Consider the following 27,602-nt stretch of genomic DNA (forward strand, 5'->3'; position numbering starts at 1 on the left):
TTAAAATAAAAAATGTGATGGTTTATTGCATTAAAAACAGGCTAAACAAGTGATCAATGCATAGTAAACTAAAAAAAAAAATAATTCCAACATTGTTTGTGAAAGTCCAACAAAGTTAAATATATAAATAAATACTCAAACCTGAAACGTTGTGTGGCTCCCGTTTTCATTTGATTATCATTGTACACTTGGCGACTTAGTTGTAACACTGTGCTACAACTAACCCCGCTGTGTAAAAAATATTTTAAGCCTAGCTAACAGTTGCTAGGAGTTGCTGACATGTTTCAAAATGGTGCTATGTTTTAGCCAACAAGACAGTGATTAATGTCAGATAAAGTTAGATTTGGTGACGTACACACCACACTCAGAAACCGAAAAAAACCTATGATGAAAAAATTTACTTGCATGGTGTCAAAACACTCTTTGTCCAGTATCTTCACGAAATCTTATCAAAACTTTCCACAAATTCGCGGGAGAGCGTCTTCTGGCAGCAGCAGAAAAAGAGCGGAAACACACCCCGCTTGATCCTGACTAATTATGTAAAAGGTCCGCGTTACATTTAACCCCGCGTTAGGTTGTGCCCCGCGCTCCCCTACCTTCAGTGGAATTTTATGGGTTATGAACATATTCTTCCTGTGTTATGAATTATAGAGCTAATCAGAGCAGTTCTGACACAAATCTAGAAAGATATTTAAACACCAGCACTTACTCATGCTCTCTCCACAGAAGGTCAAAGATGGAGTCCCAAAACTCCTCCAGATCCTGTAAGAACCTCTTCATCGCAGTGGTTTTGATGATATGTTTCTCAGCAATATTCTATGTGTACTTTGAGCCGTCAGTAAACTGGTTAAAATGTCCAGCCGTTCCCAAACATGATGTCTGCCAAAACATCTGCACCAACGCTATTAAGAGTCCAAATCAAATCCAAATAGTGAACAACACCTGTATGGTGAACTTCACCTCTCTCAGACACCAGTTAACACAAACAGAAGCCGTTTCATCGCAGGGAGACACTGTTCTCCTGATCTGGATGTGGCCTTTTGGGCAACAGTTTGATTTAGGAATCTGTAGTTCAAAGTACGACATCCACGGCTGCCACTTGACAGTCGACAAGAGTCAGTTTAACAGAGCACAAGGCCTTTTATTTCATCACAGAGACATCTATGGGGACTTATCCAACATGCCGAAACTGCCACGACCTCCATTCCAGAAATGGGTCTGGATGAACATGGAATCTCCCAGCAATTCACCACAGCGTTCAAATCTAAACAATCTGTTTAATCTGACGGCAAATTACAGACAAGATTCAGACATCATGGTCCCTTACGGGCGAATCTCAGAGAACACTGGTGGAAAGAAACATGATGAAATCCCGCGTAAGAATAAACTTGTTTGCTGGATTGTAAGTAACTGGAACTGGAACCATAAGCGGTCAAGATACTATGCAGAGTTAAAGGCACACATCAGTGTAGAAACCTACGGAAATCACTTCAACAGGCGCATTAGTGATCAACATTATTCAGATGTGGTGTCCAGCTGTAAATTCTACCTGTCCTTTGAGAACTCCATCCATAAAGACTATATTACAGAAAAACTGTACAACCCTCTATCTCTCGGCACTGTTCCCGTGGTCCTCGGCCCACCCAGAAAGAACTATGAGCAATTCATTCCAGGAAGTGCCTTTATCCATGTGGATGACTTTAACTCCCCCAAAGAACTAGCTGAACATCTTAAGCTTCTGGACCAAAATGATGATTTGTACAGACAGTACTTCACCTGGAGGGAACATTTTGTTTCAAGTGCAGGCGTCTTTGGTCTTGAGCACGCCTGTCGAGCTTGCGATCATATCAGAAGAAACAAGAACTATAGAGTAGTTAATGATCTTAACAGCTGGTACTGGGGTTGATAACTGATGTTAACAATAGACTTTGTAATACAGTAGCAGATGCCTTTTTTGTGTGTTAAGGATGAAAAAAATGCTGTGAGTAATACACTGTGAATAGTGCTTGAGATTGAGTTCTTTTTCTGACAATAAATCCTTGATTTCGTGACCAGCATAATTTAGCAAACAAACATTAGTTGTGCCTTCTTAGTCTAAAATAAGGTTTTGTACAAAGTGAACTCTGCAATCTGAAGAAGAGAACATCTTGCAAACAAAGATGTAAGGTAAAACCATTCTTTTCAATGCAATTTGCCAATTCTACATTACAGTAGACTAATAAAGGGTTTACACAAATGTGTTTTGGGTAAACATGTAGGCCTACTGAATTATCTTTGTTTGGAACTGTTATTAAAGTAAAGTTTGCTTTTTACATGGATTGCTGACTATTATTTGTGGGTGCCACTGCTATTGAGATTGATGGAAATACTAATGCAAAAATGCATAGCTCTCTCTGAATAGGATAAATCTCCTTGGGATGCGAAATAAACAGCAATGTTTGTTAGCACCACAGAGTCAATGTGTTTCACTTTTCAGTGAATTAAAGAAATCGATTGCTTACTTATGGGTGACTAAGCAAGTAAGTTTAAATAGGTGAAAGTACTTGAAAATTTCTTGTGATTGCATTTAAGTTAGTCTGGGCTAATCTAATTGGTATTTCTTTATGTGGTACACAAACGTTTATTTTATAAACCACATAAAAGACATGAAATCATGCATGACATGACATGCATAACATGTCAACATTAATTTGAAAATTTGTATGGTATGTCCAAAGAGTCAATGTTATTTAGAACATTGTCTTTTTTTATATACCTTGATAAAAGTCATGCTCATTTCACACATATAGAAAAATTGGATCTTATATTCTTTCTTGTTGTGAGACAAAATTGTTTTAAACAAAGCATAATAATCAACTGAACTGAACTCAACTTGCTTATCACTTAAAAGACGCTTATTTATCACCAACTACCATTATAAATATGGAATCTGAAGGAACAATCACAGAATTAATGGACAACCGAATTTTACTTTACCGTTCTAACAAATCTGAAAAACTCTTAATCATTTCAAAGATTACTCAGTTAATTCTGCTGTTCTACAAAGGTCTTTTTCCCAGATGGGGGTGCACCGTTCCTGGAGATACTTCAATACCAGGTCGATGCGTGGAGTGGACAGAGCAAGCCCCTATTCTATCTCCCTGATCCAAAAATCAATTTAATATATGGTCAGCCCGCTGTAACCCCCTCATACCCTCCCTTTCACCTCTTCCCGATAACAATCTTTGAAGACTTTGACCTCAGGCTGACATTTTTCCCAGCAATCGTGAGAATAATCTCTCAGAACGGGGAATATGTTTCCTCAAGCACATTCCCAAAGAACATGCTTTCCCTCTGAAATCATGCCCCAAATTACTCTCCTACGCTCTTTTTTAAAGCCTTCTAGAACACACCCCAAACAGCACTAGGTTACTTGTATTGTTCAGCCCTCCCCATGACCTCCAGAGCGAAATTTCTTTTGGGAATGACCCAAAAGCATTCCCTATCGTCTCTTCTTGACCGCAACCAATTAAACTTTGGTGGCCTGCCTGCACCATGTCTATACAACCTCTCCCTCATTGGTAACTGCCCCAAAACTGTTAACCAATTTAGATCTTTGCAAGATTTCCATTACACGAGAGTAGATGTTAAAACTTCATGCTGATTTGTACTCGGCTTTCGCCAAGATAAGCACCAACTAAGACGTAGCTTTACAGTAACCTATGCTTCTCCATCCATTTACGCTTCTTTCCATCTGGTGACGTGAATCTCCTTCTGTCTGGTGTTAATAGTGTATTTGCGCGTCAGCACACACAACGGCTGCAACCACAGTGCGGTCCCCCCATAATAACCCTCTGGATTGAGCGGAGTAGGGAACATCTCTAGGGTCTTCAAGTGGGCACCTTCCGTCCTCAGTGTTTCGTCGACTAGCCCACGACACCTCAAGAGGGCTCGACAGTGACTCTGGCGTCCCAGAGTCACCCCCCTCCGTCCCCCACTCAACTCAGCCCAGCTTACTGACCTCTACTTCCATCTTGCTGCTGAGACCTAACCACAATCTCACAATCTCTCCACAACCCAACCATACGCGCCAACCCGTTTGACTAAGGCTGTCGAGCCCCACTGGTGCGTTAATATGCAGTTTCAGTGGCAACGGTTCCGTATGGCATACCACCTACCACAAAACAAAATATCTGCCCAACCACCCGTCATTCACGCAATATACACAGGAACGTAATGACTGTAATTACTATACAACCTCTACAAATAAACCAACAGTGCTGCTGAGACCTAACCACAATCTCACAATCTCTCCGCAACCCAACCATACGCGCAAACCCGTTTGACTAAGGCTGTCGAGCCCCACTGGTGCGTTAATATGCAGTTTCAGTGGCAACGGTTCCGTATGGCATACCACCTACCGCAAAACACAATATCTGCCCAACATCCCGTCATTCACGCAATATACACAGGAACGTAATGACTGTAAATACTATACAACCTATACAAATAAACCAACACCCTTCAAGTTTTCAAGAATTCTACGAAACCGTAGCATGGCGGCCTTTACTCAGCCAGCTAGAATCTTTCCGTCTCAACCACAGCCAGTTGCTGCTCCTTTCTGCTGCTTCAGATAAGTTCTTTACTGTGCGACGCAACTCTTGACCACTGAATCCGACGTCTCTGAGGAACCGGGTTGTAGAGTGTGCCACAAAACCTCGACAACCCACTTCCACTGGATAAACCTGGACTCTCCATCCTCGCTGTTCTGCTTCAGTGGCCAGATGAGCATACCGCAATTTCTTCCTCTCATATGCCTCATCTACCGCATCCTCCCATGGCACTGTTAACTCTATCAGTTGAACAATGCGTGCTGATCCAGACCACAAAACAATATCTGGTCGTAGGTTAGTGGTGGCAATCTCAGGTGGAAAAATAAGCCAAAAACATGTTATATATGATGGTTGCAACAAAGTACAACTCACTCTATATGGGCAATCTACTTTCTCCACAACCTCCACTAGTTTATCCCCTCAATCTATGGTACAGAGGTTTGCGCTCCAAGATCACAGACTGCTCTTGACAAAAAGGCTTCCAGGCAATGAAGTCTGCAACTCTCTGATGACATTCGGTCCTGTTTGTCGACCAGGGCCTTGTTCCCTATCCAATTGCTCAAAGACCTCAAAGGAAAGACTAACCAGAACTGAGCTAAAAACGTAGCCTTATGCACCGTCTCCTGGTATGTTAGGTGAGCCACATAGGAAAAGACGATAATATCGATCTTCAAAGGAATAGTCAAGACAAGTCACCTTCATTTATATAGCTCTTTTAACAATTTAGATTGTTTCAAAGCAGCTTTACAGTGATAATAGGAAATACATGCATCTTGCGTCCCAGTTTTCCTTAGAACTATTGCATATAGAAAATCTGACCCCTAGGATTTTCAACCCTTCTGCACAGATGCTATAGGGACGTCCCGCGTGACGTCACGCCATTTGGAGCAGCCATCTTGACGGAATAGAAAATGATACCGCCGGTGATAATACAGCTCGTCGCGAAATATTTCGATCATGCCCGAGCGATGCTGTGCAGCTGGATGCGATCAGATACGTGATCATACAAAAGGAATATCTTTATACCGTATCCCAAAAGAAACAAAACGGAGAAACAAGTGGTCGGCGGCAATAAACAGGCAAAACACTGATGCCGATGTTTGGCTTCCAACTCAACATACGCGGCTTTTTGGATCAGGTAAGTTGTCCCCTCAAAGGCTAAAGAATAGGGCTGTGAATCTTTGGGTAGGCAGCGAATCGATTCGATTCACGATTCATAGGTTTTCAATTCGATTCAAGAACGATTTTTGCAAATTCAGAAAGATTCGATTCGATGCGATTCACATTAAAGTTCGATGCGATTCGATTAATTCGATTCGATTCTTCATTTTTTCTATGCATTCATAGGATTATTTAAATGCTTCCCCCAATGGGTCTAAGTCAGGGTGTGAATTACACAGTGGTCTTCGGGGGTCAGAGAGTGGGGACAAAAAAAATAAACGACATTTTGTCTATTGTTAATGTTAGTTCATGCTAGTTTTTAATTAATTTATTATTATAAAAAATATTTCCAAAGCCTATAAATTAGCATTTGTAGAAATGTAAGCCAAGATTTAAAAAGCATGATGAACTAACAATACTTTTAAAGCCTAACTATTTTGTAGGATATGTTAATAGATACACAACCTTAAAGTGTTCCTGGTACATCCTTCCATTGTGAGACTAAAAATACCATGAACTTTCCCACTAAACCTTGACTAACTTTCCTCATGGAATAGTAAGTATTCCTCATGGAATACTCTTTGTTCTCTTTATAGGCTACTGAACATTTTCCTGATTCTGAGAGAAAACGCGCCGGGTGTCTACTTTTGCTATAGGCTAGTAACGATTACGAATGCAACTTTAATCCGCATCTGATTGATGGATAAACCACGCGCTCTTATTTCAGTGTAATTAATATTGTAGTTATTTCAGCAGTTTCCTTCGTACATTCAGTTTAATGACATAAAGTTAAATTTCATTCATGATTCATAGGAAGCGTGTGTATTTTAGGTCTATTTGCGTCTGCTCTTTCCATGTAATAAATGCGCACCTTGAATAAGTGGGGTTTTACTTCAGCTGCTCAGGACGGGTATGACCCATTTCCGTAAAACTTCAGTATCTTATCTTAAAGAAAATAACGGCGACGTTTCCACGCAACGAACGCGTTGTTTCATAGCAGTGCCCGCGCAATGACAAGGCAGCTTTATCAATGGCTTGAGCAGTTTGACTCAAGACTGCTCAAAAATCTGTAGATGAGAGCTATATGGGACCGAGCGCAAGCGAAATCCAGTGAAAGATGGTAAAGAGTGCAGCGAGTATCTGTGAAGGAGAGCTGGGAGGACGCCAAATGACGTCGCACAAGTAACGCCTCCATTAATTCACGCATGTAGTCATTTAATGTTTACATATTGTAAAGCACTGAATCGCTATAGAATGGCAAATTATTCGATTCTTAGCATTTGAAATCGATTATTGACCGAAATAAACGATTCACGATTCAAAATACATGTTTCAAGATCGATGCATATGCATCGTCAGGAGTCGTAATCGATGCATCGAGAAAACGAGTGAATCGTTACACCCCTACTAATGAATGATTTCTCTGAGTTCGGGATCAAATGTTATAAATCCACTGTTGCCATAGAAATCCGCAATGTTTGTGTGCACTACCATTCAGCATAACATAAGCTTGTCTTAGCCGGACACATCAGGCTCCCAATTTTACGATATACATATATATATATATATTTTGTTGTTTCTTTTATACAGAAAATCATTTGTTAATCAAACTTTTAGCTGTCGCCCTTTATGATATAACTATTGTGCATTTTTTTTTCACGGTTCTAATGGTGTATGGGTTGACTACATTTCTCTACTTTTTTTTGTAGCAGTGAAAAAAAAACCTACCAACATTAGCTAGAAACAGTATTAAAGTAACGTTTAGTAGTAAAGAGTAGAGAAGAGAGCCGTGGAACTGCTCAGTTAGCTTCAGAGTCAGTAATGTTACTGGTAAATGCATTTACCTAACACACTGTAGCCCAATGTCAAAACGTTTTTATGTAATTATATTATCAGTATAATAATATACTAATAATATATATTACCCACGGCAATGGATCTATTATTAGGTGTGGCCCATCCCTAACAAAGAGTATAGAAGAACTTCTTCTATACTCTTTTCCCCTAATAATAGATCCATTGCGACTGAGTAGCTGACGGATGTATTCCGTCAAAATGGCTGACACGCGGCTAGGGGTCACGTGACTGAAAGATCCCTATAGCCCCCTCTTGCCTCCGTTCTATCAGCCCACTGACCTAAAAACATGACTGAGGACTTTCCCTCGTTAACACATGCCCCAGACACTTTGCAAAATCCATCCAGGATTTTGCCTGCCACCTCAAAATCACAATCAGAGGCCAGAAACAGGGTCAAGCAAAAGCAGCCGCTTAAATGCATAAGAAGACGTTGCTCTCAATGCCACCAACAGATGTTCCAAAGACAAAACAAAGAGAAGGGGAGACAAAGGGCACCCCTGCCATACTACTCCTAACTGTTCCACCAATGCCCATTCATCCCTACTCTAATGAAGGCCAACCTGTAGAGTAGTTTTACTGCAGCCCTAAAGACTGGCCCAAACCCCATACGGCTCAAGCCTCCAGGAAATCATACTTAACCCTTTCAAAGGCCTTCTCTTGATCTAAACTCAAGATGACTAAAGGAAGCTGTCACTGCTCTGCCCAGCTGATTATGTCTCTGACTAGAGCTAAATTCATAGAAATTGACCTGCCAGGCACCCCACAAGCCTGGTCTGGCTGAACTACTGTTTTTCATAAATACCATAGAAACCATAAAGTTACATTTTGCCATGATAGTGAGGTGCTATAGGCTATGCCTGTTTTATCTGTGGTTATCATGATCTAAATGCATGATACCGGATGGCCAATGGCTAATTTTAATAAAACTCAAACAGTCAGAATATTTTTATATTCTTACTGTTACTGTTTTTGTTAATGAACATAAATTTAACATAGTATTAGCTTTAGTCAGGATGCAGATTTACTGTCAACTCACTGTCAAATATGCATTTTGAGACAAAACATGTAATATTAATATTGCAGCCTGCACTGCAAACTGTGCTGAAGATACGTGCCATCAAAGTCCCGTTACACTAAACAATATCCCCCATTAGCACATGCAGAAACTAAGAAATGTATTTTTCTATTCAGATATTTATTTTATGGAAAAATGACAAATGTTTGAATGTTCTACCTCAGATTTGTGAAATGTTCTCCTGTTTGGCAAGTGTTTGTCATGATATGTTCTGACAATAAAGAGTAGTTTAAAACCACAATTAACGCTCTGGTTTCTACAACTTTAACTTAGGAGCAAAAATCTACCTTTAAACATGAAAGAAATAAAGATTTGACATTTATCGTGATAATTATCGATATCGACTAATATAAAACAATTATCGTGATAATTATTTTTGGCCATATCGCCCAGCCCTAGTAAAAAGTTGTGAAATTTGGTACACAGATAGAGGACAGTCCAAACATTCATCACATTAGATTTGGAGTATCTAATTCAATCCCTCTAGCACCACCAACTGTCCAAATTTTCACTTACATTTATGCTATTATGCGTTTATTAACTATCGAGCCATAAGGGCTAGTAACAAAATAAATGTTTTCCTCTGATTCCTTTGATAAAGATGATTTGCACCCATATCTCCGCAACGCTTTAGCGTATTCAGACCTAAGTTGGTACATGTCATCCCATGCATGACCTTAGGCTACATGCAACGTTTTGGCACAGTTAATGATCAGGAGATTTAAAAAATGTCTATTTTAGCTTATACCTTCAGACTTATACATTAAGGCATTTTAAGGGTGGTTTGCACCAATAATGACTATTGTCAGAGAGAGAGTTTTTGGTGGTGAAAAGGAAAATGGAATACTTACATCGTTGCTGTTTAATTGGTCAATCCATCATGGAGAAAATTAATCTTAGGTTTTAATAACAGGTGACAATTGTAATCCCCGATTTGTTAATCTGTTTTTAAAATTATGTGGTGTCACACAACTCTATGTAAAAAAATAAATAAATAAAATACCAGATCAACAAATTAGCGTTACACTTTGCTTAATTTAATCCTTATTTTCGAACGTCCCGCTGTAATTAGTGATTGAAATACTGCAGCGGGTTCTGATATGGATCACAAGTGCCCAAAACTTGCTTCTTGTTCACATAATTCTTATTTTTGAGATGGAGTTTTGCCCTCAAGTCTCCGCGACAGTCACTGACTGAAAAACTGGAAGTTCGTATCGAAATAACTCAACATTTCTATATTAATACGAATATTCTGTTTATAATATTTTAAGGACGAAACCTTCCGATAGTGGAATTAATCAAAGTTTATAACTGGTTATAATTCCTGTATTTAGACGGTTAATAAGAAAATACTCACAGGAATAATACACACCAAACTCCACACACTTCTTGTAGCTAGCTTGAACTCCCGTCGTGTCCACGTACCAATAACGGTTACGCTCATTAATATTAATTAGATAGTGTATACGCTCCTTACCATGCGACGACGAAGGATTTATCATTTTTAAACAGCACTGTCAGTGAGAGAATGAAATAAGATATTTCAAAAATATAAAAATTGTATTCAAGATGCCCTCAAAGAAATGGAAAATAATAAAAACGCACAATAAAAATAATTAGCTATGTTAGCTGATAATGTTTAAAGTCCAAAGATATCGGCGTCATTTTCTCCAATAAGCGGATGTGACGAGTCCTGTTTTGTTTGTGCATATGACGTTTGACATAAAACCTATTTAAAATCAAATGAAAAACAATATAAACGAGTCTCACTTAATTTTACAAGTGTATATTTCCTTCATAATCAGATCACACAGCAAAAACATTACAGTCAACCAAAATAAAATGGTTTTATTAAACAAGTTTTTGATGAAGGTGCCATTCTGAATAATAACCGTTAACTTTCTAGAAGGGTATAACAGGCATATTGCAAAATTAAGCAATAATTTATATGAAGTAAAAATATTTAATGGGGACTTTTACACAGTTAAGCTCTAGAAAAGCAGGTTCGATGAGGTTTACATATTACTTCTAATCTAGGGCTATGCATCGATTAATCGCGATTATTCACATCCCAAATAAAAGTTTTTGTTTACATAATATATGTGTGTACTGTGTATAATTATTTTGTATATATAAACACACACACACGTATATATATTTAAGAACAATTTGTTATTTATTCATAAAATATTTATATATAATATAAATATATATATATATATATATATATATATATATATATATATATATATATATATTCACAGTATGCAAATATTTCTTAAATATATACATTATGTGTTATACACAGTACACACAGATATATTATGTAGACAAACTTTTATTTTGGATGCGATTAATCGCTGCACAGACCTAATTACTTCTCACAGTTCTGTCTTTCTTCTAAATGTTCGTGCTGTTTTGAAGGGTGATTGAGCTGATATCCCATGATTCCCCGAGGGAACGCAGCCGAGCGACTGATACTCGACGAAGAGCATCCCTCAGTCCTCCTCGTCGGATGAAGAACGGGAGCCGTCCTGGCGGTAGCAGAGCGCGAGGTTGCGGAGCTGCTCCAGGGATTCGGTGAGCTCGCTGAACTCGGGCCCGTGCGAGAGGAAGCTCGGGGTCACGCGACGCAGGTCCAGCGCAGAACACACTCTCTGCAGCTCCGACAGCTGGAGACCCACGGCAGGACCCGACTGGAGACTCGTCAGCACCGGGAGACTGGAGACCGGCGGAGAGGGAGCTGGGAGAGACACGGGAAGAAGACAAGAACTGGAATTAAACGGGGACAGAGAGAGAGAGAGAGACAGAGAGAGAGGCCAAGATGTTACGGGCTCAGTACAAATATTGACATTAAAGGGATAGTTCACCCAAAAAAAATTTATTAAAAATGATCCCATACATTTCTCCTCCTCAAGTCATCCTAGGTGTATATGACTTTCTTTTTTCAGACGAATACAATCAGTTTTATTTAAAAAAATGTCCTGGCTCTTCCCAGCTTTATAATGGGAGTGAATGGAGCCTGTGATTTTGAATCCCAAATAAGCGACTGATCCATACGACTCCAGGGGGTTAATAAAGGCCTTCTGAAAAGAAGAAAAATATCCATATTTATAACTTTATAAACTATAATCACTGGCTTCCAGGAACGGCCGTATGAGAGTCTAGTTTCGGCAGAAGAGTGACCTCTGACCTGATGCATTACGAGTGACCTTTGACCCGACACATGACCTCTGACCTGACACATTACGAGTGACCTCTGACCCAATGCATTACGAGTGACCTCTGACCTTATGTATGACCACTGACCCGCACATTACGAGTGACATCTGACCCGACGCATTATGAGTGACCTTTGACCCGACACATGACCTCTGACCCGACACATTACGAGTGACCTTTGACCCGGCGCATGACCTCTGACCCAACGCATTACGAGTGACCTCTGACCCGACACATGACCTCTGACCGACGCATTACGAGTGACCTCTGAACTGACACATTATGAGTGACCTCTGTAGTGGAAATTTTAATATTGGCTGATTAATAATAGACATTATATTGAAATACCCTATGGTCTCTTTATCTGTATTCCTCTAGGAGTACGAGAAAAGAGAACCTTGTTTTCTATTATTATGTTTACACAGCTGTGAAGGCATGAGTAAAGACAAACAGAAGGTGGTTGGGCCTCTGTTTTCAGAGGTGAGAAAACCCCTGCGGTTAGGAGATCTAAAGAGTAGCCGTAAAGTTCCTTTTGTTCCTCTTGTCTAAATAACAATTGATAAGACATAGCTTTGAGGTGAACACTTTAAGACTGCCAGCCGAATCTTCCTCTTGGTCTTTCACTCACCCTACAGCTGGACTGTGTGGGCAACATGGGGTCCTATTCTTGCAAGAATAAATACCTTTTAAAATATAATTCGGATCAGAATGTCTCTTACGCGGTGTTGCTGTTCGTTTAATTATTGTTTTTGCCACAACACCTCTGACCCGACACATGACCTCTGACCCGATGCATTACGAGTGACCTCTGACCCGATGCATTACGAGTGACCTCTGACCCGATGCATTACGAGTGACCTCTGACCCGACACATGACCTCTGACCCGACACATTACGAGTGACCTCTGACCCAATGCATTACGAGTGACCTCTGACCCGATGCATTACGAGTGACCTCTGACCCGACACATGACCTCTCAGCCGACACATTACGAGTGACCTCTGACCCAATGCATTACGAGTGACCTCTGACCCGATGCATTATGAGTGACCTCTGACCCGATGCATTACGAGTGACCTCTGACCCGATGCATTACGAGTGACCTCTGACCCGGTGCACTACGAGTGACCTCTGACCCGACGCATTACGAGTGACCTCTGACCCGACGCATTACGAGTGACCTCTGACCCAATGCATTACGAGTGACCTCTGACCCAATGCATTACGAGTGACCTCTGACCCAATGCATTACGAGTGACCTCTGACCCAATGCATTACGAGTGACCTCTGACCCAATGCATTACGAGTGACCTCTGACCCAATGCATTATGAGGGACCTCTGACCCGACGCATTACGAGTGACCTCTGACCCAATACATGACCTCTGATGGCGCATTACAAGACCCAACACATGACCTGTGACCCGATGCATGACCTCTGACCCTACGGATCCAGTGGTTAGTTTATGAAGTTATAAATATGGATATTTTTCTTCATTTCAGGAGACTTTTATAAACCCCCTGGAGTCGCATGGATTCCTTTTATGATGATGGATGCACTTATTTGGGCTTCAAAATCTCAGGCTTCATTCACTGCCATTATAAAGCTCGGAAGAGACAGGACATTTGTTAATATAACTCTGATTGTGTTCGTCTGAAAGAAGAAAGTCATTCACCTAGGATGAGTTGAGGGAGAGTAAATCATGGGATCATTTTCATTTTTGGGTGAAAAAATTCGTTTAAGATCAATAACTGTAAAGGTTATCAATTATGAAATATGTAAATTGCATCCTTAATCAGAAGACAGTAGTGTCATTATTAAGCTCAGCTCATGTCATGTTTTATTCTCTGATAGTGTCAGTGCAGTCAAATAAATAATATTACTGAAATTCATTTTTAAACCCAACAGTGGCGAAAGCGCAGAACGGTCTAAACGTGCACTATTCATTTCATTCGGTTAATAGAAAAGACATTGTAATTTCCTAATTTTCCTAAAATCTTAATGTTTTTGATGTTCTTTGTACTGTATTGATCTGGCCACCTAAAATACATTTTTGTTGAAAAGGATGAGGATAAAAAAGGGAGGAGATGCTGGATGTAAAAAAATAAGAAAGAAATGTATGAAATCCAAATTTTATTTCATATATTCATTCAGAACTTCTACTAGCCCAAAAATGAAAAAAAACAGATGAACTACGTCACAGCACACACACACACACACACACACACAAATATATATATATATATATATTTTTTTTTTCGGGGGCTAGTAAAAGTTGTGAATGGCCGGTAACTTAAATATTTTGTAGTCAAATTGTCCGGTGAGTGAAAAAGTAAATTTCGAACCCTGATCTGATGTCTATAGAGCGGCACTCACTGTCAGCGGGATCAGACCGGTTCTGGAGGAACCCCTGCCGACCCAGAGCCGGACTGAAGATCTGCGGGAACGGAGCGGTGAGTTTACTGGGACTGGACAGCAGCTGCACCGCCCTGCAGACACACACACACACACACACACACACACACACACACACACACACACACACACACACACACACACACACACACACACACACACACACACACATCAGACTCAGACCAATGACAGCCGCTCAGAGCCGTACGGTTAGTGTGTGTGGATCACTCACAGAGGGGATGATGGGTAATGTGACCTGATGTACGTCGCCAGCACGTCTTCACCAGAGCACTCGTAGTGCAGAGGACTGGGCGGCTCGACACCAGCGAGAACAGGACTGAGGACAATAACACTATTATCATCACAACAACTATATATTTTTTACATTTGAACTAACACATACATATACATTTTCTTATGCAATAGAAAAAAAGAAGAAGAAAAAAACCCCTCAGTATTACTTCTTTTCTTAGTCTTCTTTAGACACATAATATTCAAAGAGTTATTTTAAGTATTATTGGTAACACTTTACAATAAGGTCTCATTTGTTAACATTAGTTAACATGAACTAGCAATGTGCAATATTTTTATTCATCTTTGTTAAAGTTAGTTAGTAAAAATCTAATTGTTAAAAGTTTGTTCATATTTGTTCGCAGTGTATTAACCACTGTTAACTTTGGATTTTACAAATGTATTAGTATATGTAGAAATTTGCATTAAGATTAATAAATGCTGTGGAATTATTGTTCATTCTTTGTTCATGTTAACTAATGAAACATTATAGTAAAGTTTTACCATATTATTTATATACCATTATAGTTTTTATTGATATTGAAATGAATTAGCTTTTATTTTGTATTTTCAGTTTTCATTTAAAATTTTACTTTATTTTTTAGTCAAATTATATGCTTTTGTCATTTATATTTTTTTCATAAATATTACTATTTAGATTAATTTATTTTCAGTTCAGTTTTAGTTTTTATTTATTTCCAATTGATACTTAAAATTATTTTACTTGGTTTCCAATACAACATTTCTAATTTTAGTCTAGTTTTTCATCAAATATTTTAATTTTATTTCAGCCTTATTTCGATTAATAGAAATATTAATTGTTTAATTTGGTGGGTACAGCATTTTACAGCAATTCAATTCCCAAATTTTAAAGGTAAAAAAACTGGTGCAAAATCTGAACTTTAAGGAGCAGAATTTAAATGAAATGAAATTAATATGAATGAATATAACTGATGTTTTTTAAGTTGGCATGAAATAAAAATTTCTAAATGCATGTTATTGATTTTATTGTGAACAATTTGTCCATGGAAATATTTGACCGAATAATGTTTAATCAAAATGTCATACTCAATCACATAAACCCCGCCCCTTTCTTATGAGTGCCACGCCCACAACTCAACACCCAATCAACAACTGATGCACAGAACCAAGTCCCGCCCAACATATTTTTCATTTTTGATAATACGTTACACTTGAATGCACTTCACAATGCAGAAGAAAAGATCTCAAGTCACTACATCCATTTTATCACAATTTTTAAAATAATAATAATTGTGGACAGTTTTATGGTTTTCAGGCTTGCTTTCGTTTTGACAGTATTTCCATAAGATGTAATAATGTTGAATAACTAATTACATTTATTAAGAAATAATGTTTTAATGTTACGTTAAAACCAATGCTGCTCAACACCAGGATATTTGGAGGTTAAACAAACAAACTACAGCTAAATATAACATTTTAACATATATAACTAAAATAGTCACCTGACTAAACTCTGCCCGTCTAAACCTTTCAGAGTCACTGATTGGCCGAAACAGCGTCCGTCGCCAAGCTCAGGACACGCTGAAAGGGATTTCCACGGTAACGCATCCGAAACAGCATCCAGAGCCTCGGGAAGGCAGCTGCCGTGCATCATGGGAAACGGCACAGAGCCATAAGCTGAAACCACCTGGAAAACACAGTTGCATGAAGTCAGGAACGATCTGCAGTGACGTCATCAGCCAGAGCTGCACGATTCTGGATACACTGAGAATCACATTTTTTTGGTTTCAAACAGAGATCAAAATTCTCCCACAATTCTTAGCAGACAACTACTCAAAATAACATGTAATTTACTAGAGGTTCTGACAAAATGTTAATTGCTGCAGTTTATTTAAAATGTTTAAAGAATCTGCATTTAAATAATTTTTAAAAAATGAGTTTGAATGAATGATTCACTGACTCACTCATAAATATTACACTTGTTCCATTACTGGATGAATCTGCGTTTTTGAATGAATCTCTTGAGTGAATGATTCAATAACAAATACACGTTTAACAGTCTCTTGTCGCCACCTACTGGTGTAACAATGTAACCATGGACGTGGGAAGTAGGTTGGCAAACTGTGATGACAATAAAATTATAGCTTATAAATATATCTCTAGTTGTAGTTTCTGTTCCACAACATTTTGTATGTCATGTTTGTGGTGTGGGATGAAGAGAGGGATATTTTTAGTAATTATTTAACTAAAAAATATTTAATTTATCTTCAGTGTGTAGTATTAGCCAATCAGATGTCTTGACGCGAATCACGCGATTACGATTCATTCCACGCAGCACAAAAAACAAACAAAAAAACACCTAAAAACTGCTAGTGATAGCCTAACGTTAGTCTATATCAATATCAGCGATATAGCAAGATAATTAGTTAGCAATGTCTCAAAAGAGAATTTTGGATTTTTTTCAATCCAACCCCAAAAACCCGAGGCCGAGGACTAGCGAGAAGAATTCTCCAACTGACTCATCCAGAGGTAACGTTACAGCCCCTACGCCCGAGCAGGACCAGCTAGCCTCTGTCGTTCCCGGAGTTAGCCATGAAGATGTTATGATGTTATACGAGGCTATGTTTGGACCTTGTGAAGCTGTGGAAAGAAGTTTGCAGAAGGCTGATGCAAGTGTTTCTGGTGCACTTGAGTGCATTAAAGTTCTCAAAGAGCGCATAAGCTTTATTCTTTAATTTTGTTACCTATACATGGGTTTCAGTCACGTGACTTTTTTGTTGTGGCCGCCATCTTTAGGACCATAGCGCCCGCGCCACCGACCGTCGATTCCAGGTTTAGCTAACTTTACTGTCTATGATTCCAGGGGAAATGGCAAATGTTAACGTCAAAGAAACGGGCTCTGCTAACGTTACTCAGACGAAAATCGCGCATCTATCTGATAAAGAAAAGCAACGCTATTACAAGAAAATTGATATTTTGGGTTTTGATCCGTATTTACTTCCGAATCAACTATACTGACCCCGCTGAAATCTGTCGTTAACTTGCCAAACATGTCTTTTGGTGACATTTACATCTACCTCGTCCACATTGCTATTTTTGTGGACGATTTGCATGTCAATGTCTTTTGCGCGCGTTGGTGAGATCAAATTAAAACTCTAATTTTACGCGCGTTGGCGTGGTCAAAAAAAAAAGTTCAGATGGAGAGGAAGAAAGCACACCCTGTTTATTTTCTTTATTTAACAAAAGCACAATGTTTTGATTTGATTGTAAGGGGACACATAGCCTAAATAAGTAGAAATATCACACTTTTTTTTTTCATAATTATTTCCTTTTTTTTGTACGAGCATAAATGATGAAGTAATTTAAGTTTATTGTGCTACAATGTGAAGAAAATCCAGCAAAACGCGCCGGCGACCTCAGAGGGTTAAACGTAAATAATAACATAATTTAAATAAATTATGTGCACTGAGGGGAGAAGGAGTTGTGGACACTATTTTGTTGAAAGAAAAAGCTTCTGCATCAGCTCTCAGCTCAGCCTGAAGTGGCCAAAATATTCCATTTTTTTGTGAGTGTGTATTTGTTTTCTGATTTTAACTATAAAGATCGTTGCCGTGCTTGCATCACTCCCTTACTCCTCCTATGGACTATGGCCATTTGGCCTGCGTGAATGCAAATGGAAAAAAAGGTTTTGAGGGAGAGTGGTAATAATTCGTTACATTTATATAGCGATTTTCTAGTTAGTAGTAATTAATAGATCTGTTTAGAAGTGGACTTTTCCTATAACCACGTTCCTGTAATTGCTTGGTCGGAACCCCCCCCCCCCCCCCCGCACCCACTGTCGAAAATGACTTCCCGCGTCTGTGAATGTAACTGATACAATCGTTATTTGAAGTGTCAAGTTACTTTCAAAAGGCGATTTACTCTATTTTCATCACTACTGTAGACATCAGTGTTTATATCTGAACTATAAACTTTTATCCCAATACTTCTGTGATCACTTATAGTTTTCATCCTTGGAGTGAACAGACCTTTACACTAACAGGAGAATCAGTTTAGACGGATATAAACACGCACCTTCCTCCCCGAGGCGGTCAGCGCGTCAGAGAGCTGCCACATCGGAGAACTGCCCTGACCCAGTCTATACGACACCGTCATGCAGTCCAGAGCCAGAGCCAGCACTGCGCTCGAGTGAAACCACAGCGTCGGCTGAGAGAGAGAGAGAGAGATGAAGATCAGCAGATACAGAATAAATTAACAAATAAAAAACCATCAGATACTGAATAAATGAAAACATCAGTGTTATTTTAAGTCAAGTCAAGTCAAATATATTTATATAGCGCTTTTCACAATACAGATTGTATCAAAGCTGCTTCACAGTATCAATCAAAACAACTTACCAATGTTTGTTTATTACTGGAAAAAAAGACATCCTAGTTTGGTAGAGCTGATCAATGGTATGATTGGTTAATTAATTTGAATAATTTGAATATTTTAGTATCACTGATCAGTGTTAATATTTGGAATTCATTTTATTTTAACATGTTCCGCTTCCATTTAAATTGTAGTTAATGTTTGGTAACATATTTTTATACATTTTTGTTTTTGTAAAAAATTGTCTAGTTTTTATTAGAAATGCATCAAAATTTTGGCTACTGAGATTTTTTGGTCGAAACAGCTTTTTTCGGTTTGGGGCCAAAATGGTTTTGGAGAGCCTTTAAAAGGTGTTAAAATTATGAAAATGATGGTGTTAAATCAGGATAATTTCAGGGCTTTTAACATTTTTTGTCATTTATTTAAGTAGGGATGCACCGATATGAAAATTTGCCGATACCGATACCGATAACCGATAATTCTTTAGATTTGAAAGCCAATAACAGATATATTGGCTGATAAATCTAAATCCAAATTTTTAAAATATTTGTTTGAGAGCCTGATTATAAAAACAAAAGTCTCATCATTAAAAGCCATGTCCAAAAGCACACAGATATAATGTTCTCATTATTATAATTGTATGTAGCCGATATGACAGACGCTGCACGTGTTGCACTGAACTGTATTTTTCTTTTTTGAAGGGATTTCAATCATATTTCCAGCAATTCAAAACCATCATGTTGAACAGTGCGCATCTGAAGTGTCTCAGCTGAAGCAAATAATACAATAATTATCGGCTTATGTATCGGCAAAAATTTCTTATCAGGCCGATAATGCTAACATAAAAAATGAACTTATATCGGCCAATACCGATATGGTGCATCCCTAATTTTAAGCAATGTAAATGTTTTTTTATGGATTTAGATTTAGTTAACTGTAACTCTAAAACAGTTTCCAGTGAATGAAAGCGGCTTACGTCATAGTTGAGCAGTGGGAAAGCAGTGGGCGGAGGTGGGCGTCGGCCCAGTCCACCTCTCAGGGTCAAAGGGCAGAAGAAAGAGCTGTGATTGGCCATATGGAGCGTCCCTAACGCACAGTTCATCATGTGGTACAAGTCCAGTACAGAGCTCTGTCAGGCGGAGACAAATCCAGTTCAGACACTTTAACACATGGAGCCTGTTAAATGGTCATAAAACTGTTGTATATGTTTTCGTTTAAGATATAGATGAAGCGACGTTAAATTAAAGATGAATGATGCTCTCACCGTGTCTGGGTGATTGACAGGTGCCACGCCCCAGGTGAGGATGCCACGACCTCCGTAAGAGTCCTGCAACAACTCTGTGACCTTTGACCCCAAGCCTGAAAAGCCGTCAGCAAGGTCACACAACACCTGAAAACCCTGAGCGGGAGCAAACAGAAGCAGAGAGGGACGCTTATACTTACATTTATACTCTTGAAAGATGGTTTCACACTTATATAAAAGATTATAATGCATATAATAAAAGATAATACATAAAATAATATGTATTTTATGTAGATAAAACTTTCGCTCATAAAACTTCAGTTCCGCTGAGAAACTTTTGATTCTTAAAATTTTGACATTCTCAGCGCCGTCAAAATAAAAGTCCCGTTTCTGACACAAACAGAGAAACTTTTTAGCCGATGCTGATATTAAAAAAATGCTAAACATCTCATATTTTTTTAACACCAGCTTCATAAATCTCAAAACCACACTCACACTCACATTGCTTAAAAACTTTCCCCCAGTGAAAGTCCCCCTGTGTTGAAAATCCAGCTTTTAATGTTGTTTATATATGTCTATGTGGTGTTTTTAATATGCTTTAACACAAAGCATGTGTAAATTCATAAGTCGACAGCATTGCTGAGTATTTTCTCCTTAAAACTGCAGTGAACTAAAGACAGTCTCAAAAACACGCTTTGAAATCGCTGGTGTTGCTGACGTCACAACCTACCTTGTAACCAATCAGATCAACGTGTGATCGTCAACGAGTGGATCTCTGAGCTGAGTGGAGGCGGGGCTCATTTGCATATTCATAGAACCGCGTATACTAAATGCGACAAGGGTGTCGAGTTACATTCAAGATATTTGAAGGCATGAAAACTTTTTTTTCAAGGAAATTTTGTTATTTTGGTGATCAAAGATGAGTTACAGTTTAAAGGATACAATTATTGACTACAGGGGGACTTTAAATGTAAACATATTTCCTTTGATTTTGAGCTGACAGGTTTCCTGAGATTCCCCTTGTGTTGTTTTGATGATCTGTGTGTGTGTGTTACCTGCAGATAGTCACACTCCTCCACGAAGAAGTGCAGTCGATCCTCCAGATCCTCCAGAAATGGACCCTGTAAGAGCGCCTCCCCCTGGCCGAACGCTTCCAGACGCTCAGATTCACTGAACACACACACACACACACACACACACACACACAATAAACACAGGAACATCACTCAGAGTAGTTTCACTATCCAAAAATATTCAACCAAAAAGTTTTATCATCGCTCTAAACAAATTAATTTAGTGCTTCTTCGATAACGCATTTTAATTATGCCAGTGTCTATTTATAGCATGCCTTCTAGAACTGCCATTAATCGTTAAAAGATCACGATCACTATTCAAACACCCATGTGATCATATTACTAAATGACAGCGATTCGGCTCTGTGTCTATTAAACCTTTGACAAGTCCGATCACACTGATTCAGATCTGAGGCAGAGAGAGCAGTTCTCATGTCTTTCAAACACACAGTATCATTATATCTGTTACAATCATTCAGATAATTACAGAAGTACTGGGATTAAAGCTTATAGTGCAGATATAAACACTGATGTCTACAGTAGTGATAAAACTAAAGTAACTGAAAGTAACTTGACGCTGATTAAAATAAAGATTGTATCGATTACGTCGTTACACCAGTAGGTGGCGACAAGGGACTGTTAAAAAATGCATTTGTCATTGAATCATTCGCTCAAGAGATTCATTCAAAAACGCTGATTCTTCCAGTAATGAAACAAGTGAAGTCTTTATGAGTGAGCCATTGAATAATTCATTACAGCAAATAAAAAAAATAAAAAAATTAGGCTAATTCAAATTAATTACATATTTTTAAATATACTAAGTTAAATAGCTAAAATACTGTTGTGTTATAGCGTGGTATATATCTAAATGTACATTTATGTTACTGTTAATGTTATTTTGTTTAGTCATCTTTTAAGAATCATGATCTATATTTTAAACAAAAAAAATAAATCATGATTCGTAATTTTTCCAGAATTGTGCATTTCTAGCGCCTTCCATTCAACAATCGCAATAAACGTTGTGCTTTTGATATGAAACAAAGTCTCAGCTTTCAAATTCTGACAATTTGAGAATGAAATTCAGCGCCTCAGTTCATCTCTTCCTCTTCACTATCAGTTACAGCAGCAGATAAACATCAGAAGGTGTTGAAAGATACAGAACAACTTACTGACATCAATCATGTCTAATGTAAAAAAATCTTGGATCTTGAACTTGTGAATGCTGGTTCTCAGTAATGCGAAGCGTCAGTCGTTGAATCACTCACCCGTCATGGTTGTACTGGTTAATGACGGAGATGGTGCGCGGGTGGAGATGGATCCTCAAGAAGTCTGACCACACCCTCACGCTTCCCTCCAGCCTATAGGATCTCTGTATCCGCTCCAGACTGCTGTTCACCGTCGCCATGGCAACGCTCGACCCCGCGCCGCTCGCTTCAGGAAAACACACAACATTCCTGCAATTATGGCTGGCCGATACAGAATAAACACGAACTGTAAAACATATGCAGAAGAAAAATTAATATTTTGTAGGGCTGTCAGTTAAACGCGTTATTAACGGCGTTAACGCAAAACCATTTTAACGCGATTAATTTTTTTATCGCGAGATTAACGGTCTTTTTGGTCTAGCAAACTTTGTAGTTTTTTTTTTCACATGCTTTTGCAACAGGACGCGGCATGCGCGGCGCTGCGCTATGAAACCCATTCATTTCAAGGGCTTGCGCCGTGCGAGGACGTTTTGTTGCTTCGTCGACCAAAGCGCAAGTGGATATAGACCGGAAACAAAACAACAGGCACGCGCACACACACTTGTTTGGGCTTGCGAGCCGGCCAAATAGGTTAAAGTTACGTTTTGAGTGGATGACGAGCGCGAGACGCCGAAATGGATGCCAATAAGATTCTGAATGGAAAGTTTACTTTTAAAAAGTTGCCAAATGGTTCCATTGACTAGACCAAAGTGATATGTGTGTTTTGTCGTTATGAACTGAGCTATCATCATCGCAGCACGTCCAGTCTGAAATACCACTTGATGATGGCCAAGCACACACACACACACACACACACCTAATGCGAATTCTCCGCCCCCTCGTCAATATCAGTGCCTCGTCAGTATTTCTTTCACCCTTTTATTGATGGACAGTGTTACATTGTGTTACAAAGAAATTATTTGCTCCAAGTGAGAATGTTTGTGTGAAATTGAACACAGTATTGCCTATGTTGTTTTCAATAAAAAAAAATGTGCACAAAGCAAGCAATCCACTTTTTTCATGTTGATAAGAGCATTAAAATGATAAAAAATAATGAACAAAGAGAAATCAAGAGAAATTTAGAATAGATAAAAATGTGCGATTAATCGCGAGTTAACTATGACATTAATGCGATTAATCGCGATTAAATATTTTAATCGTTTGACAGCACTAATATTTTGACATGTTCGTCCCTTTGAGAAGCTGTTTTGCTTTTGTAATGAGGTATAAGTGAAGAGGGATATTAAAAGAGAACAGAAAATGTAAGATGAGACTTATTTTTTGGATCGATGGAAAGAAATAAGAGGGATTGATGATGTCAGATGAAAGGTTTTGTTTTTTTAATGAAAAATATTATGATGCTTTTCTTTAAAATAACAGGCATTATTTGTTCATCCTGTAGAGAAACGTCAAGCCAGTTATTTTAGTAGCATTCATTTTCTATTATAGCTTATGTTAATATTTTGAATTTGATTTTCTTATATTTTCACTATTATTTTTGTTTTAGTCATTTTGTTGTGTTTGTTATTTTTATTAGTTTTATAAATTATAAATGTTTAAAATGTCTAAAAACTATTAATTTTATTACTTTTGTTTATTTTAGTACTTCAAGACTAAATTAGATTTTATTTTTATATTTTCTGTTTTTACAGTAATTCTAATTAATGTTAATAGAAATGTTGTTTTTCTGTTATTTTAATTTCTTTAAATGCAGTTTTTATTAATTTTATTTATGAATTTTAGTTATTTAGGTACTTCAAGTTAATAAAATTATTTTTTTATATTTTTATAAAACTATTTTAGTACTTCAAGTCTGAATTTGATTTTATTATTATATTTCCTGTTTTCACTATAATTCTAGTTAATGCTTTAGTAATTTTGTTGTGTGTTTTTATCCTTTTTATTCGTTTTTTCTTCTTAATATGCCAATAAAGTTTTTCTTAATTGTATTTATTAGTTTCAGTTTTAGTTATTTTAGTACATCAAATTAAACTAAACTAAAATGAGAAATGTTGCCTTGGTAAAAACGTTATTTTTTATACATTATATTTATTTATTTTTTAAATAAGCATTTATTTTGTTTCACGTAACAAAAAATTTTTTTTTAATGGTTTTAGCTAATGAAAATAATCTTGCATCATGGGTTTGATTCCCAGGGAATGCATGAACTGAACTGATATACATACACCTTCAATCTAATGCAAGTCACTTTGGATAAAAGCATCTGCCAAATGCATAAATGTAAATGTTCATAATAAAATCCGAAACATTAATCAAGCCATTGAATAGGGTTCATTTTGAGTTCATACACACCTGAGCGATCCACCGCAGGGGAAGGACACGTGACACCTGGATCTGCTAGAAAACCTCCCGTCTAAACACACACACACACACACACACACACACACACACACACACACACACACACACACACACACACACACACACACACACACACACACGAGTCACTCTCAGATATCACATGCTTTCAAAAACGCTGCTGAGTTACAATAACACACTCATCCTCACATCTATGTTGTCGAGATCCTGTAGGAAAGGGTTTTTGGTGGGAGGACTTTCTTTGTGTGTCATAATCTCTCCTTCCCTAAAAGAAAAAACCTCTTTCATTCAGCTTTTAATCAGAATCCATAATCAACACAGCAGCGTATACACCCGAACAGAAACAGTGAAGCGGTGTTTTACCATGTGAAGGTGGTGTTTTCATTCTCCGTGTCGTACAGACTGCCCTGCTTCCTCAGCGTCTGAAGACTTCCTGAACATACCAGCAAAACTAAACATTACACACATCAACAACCCAATATTGCATTCAGAAATTACATAATCCAACCATCATTATTGGTGTTTCCATCCAGCGTTTTTATGCGATGTCCCAAAATGTAAAATAGGGAGATGGAAGCAAAGCTAATGTCATCATCAAAATGCAATAATATAATTAATGAATTAATTTCAGTGATGTAATTATCACAAAGCAATTAAATATTGTACTTTTTCTTATTCATTTTATAATTGACTATGTATGTATTTTCATAAATTATGTTGGATTAATTTAATATGGAAGCTTGTTTCTGCCACAGAATAAAACATTTTAAAGGATAATTGTGACTTTTTCTCACACAATTGCGAGTTAACATCTTGCAATTCTGACTTCATTTCTCCGAATCCTGACTTTATAACTCGCAATTGTGACTTTATATCATGCAATTCTGACTATACAACACACAATTGTGATTATATCACGCAATTCTGACTGTATAACACCCAATTGTGACTTTATATCACGCAATTCTGACTTTATATCATGCAATTCTGACTATACAACACACAATTGTGATTATATCACGCAATTGTGACTTTATAACACAGTTGTGACTGTATATCACGCAATTGTGAAAAAAAAGTCGCAATTACCCATTTCATTTTTTGTTCTGTGGTGGAAACAAGCTTACATAATGTAATTACTGGTATACAAGCGAAAACAGATTGTATGCTTAAGAATATTTTCTGCATTCATAAATCTGATTTACTCCTCTCTTTTGAGGCAGGATTCGGGATCAGACTGCGGTACCTTTGAGGTCCATGGCGATGAGTCGAGGTGTGTATGTCACCTGACCGCCCAGCGTTCGACCCTCTCTGAACATCACGTCACTCTGAAGCTCACCCGCCGGCTCCACCGCATCATAAACCAGACCCGCATCCTACACACACACACACACACATACACATACACACGTGCTTTACTGAGACTGTTTCAAATGGCTTTACCATGGTACTTTAAAGTCATGAATTTAAAGTCCCCCTGTAGTCAATAATTTTATCCCTTAAAACTCATCTTTGATCACCAAAGTGACATATTTAAATGTTTTTTCCTTGAAAAAATGTCTCCAGAATGTAACTCGACACCCTTGCCTCATTTAGTATACGCGGGTCTATGAATATGCAAATGAGCCCCGCCTCCACTCACTCACTCACTCAGAGATCCACTGGTTGACGATCACACGTTGATCTGATTGGTTACAAGGTAGTTTGTGACGTCAGAAACACCAGCGATTTCAAACCATGTTTTTGAGACTGTCTTTGGTTCACTGCAGTTTTAAGGAGAAAATACTCAGCAATGCTGTCGACTTATGAATTTACACATGCTTTGTGTTAAAGCATATTAAAAACACCACATAGACATATATAAACAACTTTAAACGCTGGATTTTGACCACAGGGGGACTTTAATAAAAACTAATGTGCACGGATAAATCATTGATAGTAAATAATGAAATACTCCATAAAAAATAAGAACAGTCAATTTAGATTTCATGGTGACTTTAAAGGTAGGGTGGGCAATTTCTGAGCCACGCCCAAAGCCACGCCACATATGTTGACAGGCAGGTAGGACATCCAATCAGTGCACTCGGACCGAATGCAACCATTGGACGAACATTTTTCTGGTCCTGAGATTTCCACAGACAAGTGTTTTAATATTTAGTCCACTTCTACTATTGATTGCTATCTGGATGTGAAGAGAGCTTCAACCAGAATAACACAAAAGTGTTAATGAAACCTTTAAACCAGGGTACTGAAGAACTACCATATTTACATGGCATTTCAAAGAACATCAAAGTTTACATGTTCAGAAATACTAGCACCATGACAATGCACAAATTCATACCACTTTTTATAAGTGTACTTACTACAGTTATTACTGTAAAATCATAAATGAATACGTAATTTCCTTCAAACAGAGGTAGAAGCTGTCAGGTTGTTTCTGACATTTTGTTTAGTTTCTTTTCACAGTGATGTCAGGTTTCTTCAGCTTCATAATGTATCCGTCATTAAACATCCTCACCTGTAAATTCCACCAATGTGTCCCGACAAAGTTGGAATAATGTCCCAGCTGGAGTGTAACTACCTCCCTGCACATACCGCTCATGTTGCCCTTTAAATATTAAAACATCTTAAGCATCAGTTTAATAAAAGTGAACATGATATTTCTCATGATGCGCTGAGAAAACACACTGTCGCAGGTACAGACGAACTTCCGCGTATGTGCACACGTCCCTCTG

General features: G+C 38.1%; 2 protein-coding genes and 1 pseudogene across 3 annotated transcripts; 1 reads left to right on the top strand and 2 right to left on the bottom strand.

The window, feature by feature from the left end:
• Positions 1 to 727: 727 nt before the first annotated feature.
• Positions 728 to 1,906, top strand: LOC143738182 (4-galactosyl-N-acetylglucosaminide 3-alpha-L-fucosyltransferase 9-like). Its single transcript, XM_077230189.1, has one exon. It carries the CDS (start codon positions 737 to 739, stop codon positions 1,904 to 1,906), a length of 1,170 nt encoding a protein of 389 aa, XP_077086304.1. The 5' UTR covers positions 728 to 736.
• A 1,154-nt stretch (positions 1,907 to 3,060) lies between these two features.
• Positions 3,061 to 3,234, bottom strand: LOC143738217 (U2 spliceosomal RNA; annotated as a pseudogene).
• A 7,760-nt stretch (positions 3,235 to 10,994) lies between these two features.
• On the bottom strand, positions 10,995 to 27,586 carry msto1 (misato mitochondrial distribution and morphology regulator 1). Of its 2 annotated transcripts, XM_077230180.1 has the most exons (14): positions 27,386 to 27,586; positions 26,114 to 26,243; positions 25,231 to 25,300; positions 25,057 to 25,132; positions 24,841 to 24,901; positions 22,549 to 22,714; positions 21,266 to 21,380; positions 20,232 to 20,366; positions 19,944 to 20,096; positions 18,671 to 18,802; positions 16,099 to 16,283; positions 14,556 to 14,660; positions 14,285 to 14,397; positions 10,995 to 11,428 (listed from the first exon to the last, which is right to left on the bottom strand). In XM_077230180.1, exons 1-14 carry the CDS (start codon positions 27,467 to 27,469, stop codon positions 11,184 to 11,186), a joined length of 1,770 nt encoding a protein of 589 aa, XP_077086295.1. In that variant the 5' UTR covers positions 27,470 to 27,586; the 3' UTR covers positions 10,995 to 11,183. The 2 variants fall into 2 exon arrangements, with proteins under 2 accessions (XP_077086295.1, XP_077086296.1); XM_077230181.1 differs by lacking the exon at positions 27,386 to 27,586 and having other exon boundaries at positions 11,171 to 11,428; positions 22,549 to 22,737; positions 26,114 to 26,183.
• Between the last annotated feature and the right edge of the window lie 16 nt (positions 27,587 to 27,602).

The sequence above is a fragment of the Siphateles boraxobius genome, unplaced genomic scaffold, assembly GCF_051911475.1.
Source record: "Siphateles boraxobius isolate OS27281-9 unplaced genomic scaffold, OSU_SipBor_1 14, whole genome shotgun sequence".
Classification (NCBI taxonomy): domain Eukaryota; kingdom Metazoa; phylum Chordata; class Actinopteri; order Cypriniformes; family Leuciscidae; genus Siphateles; species Siphateles boraxobius.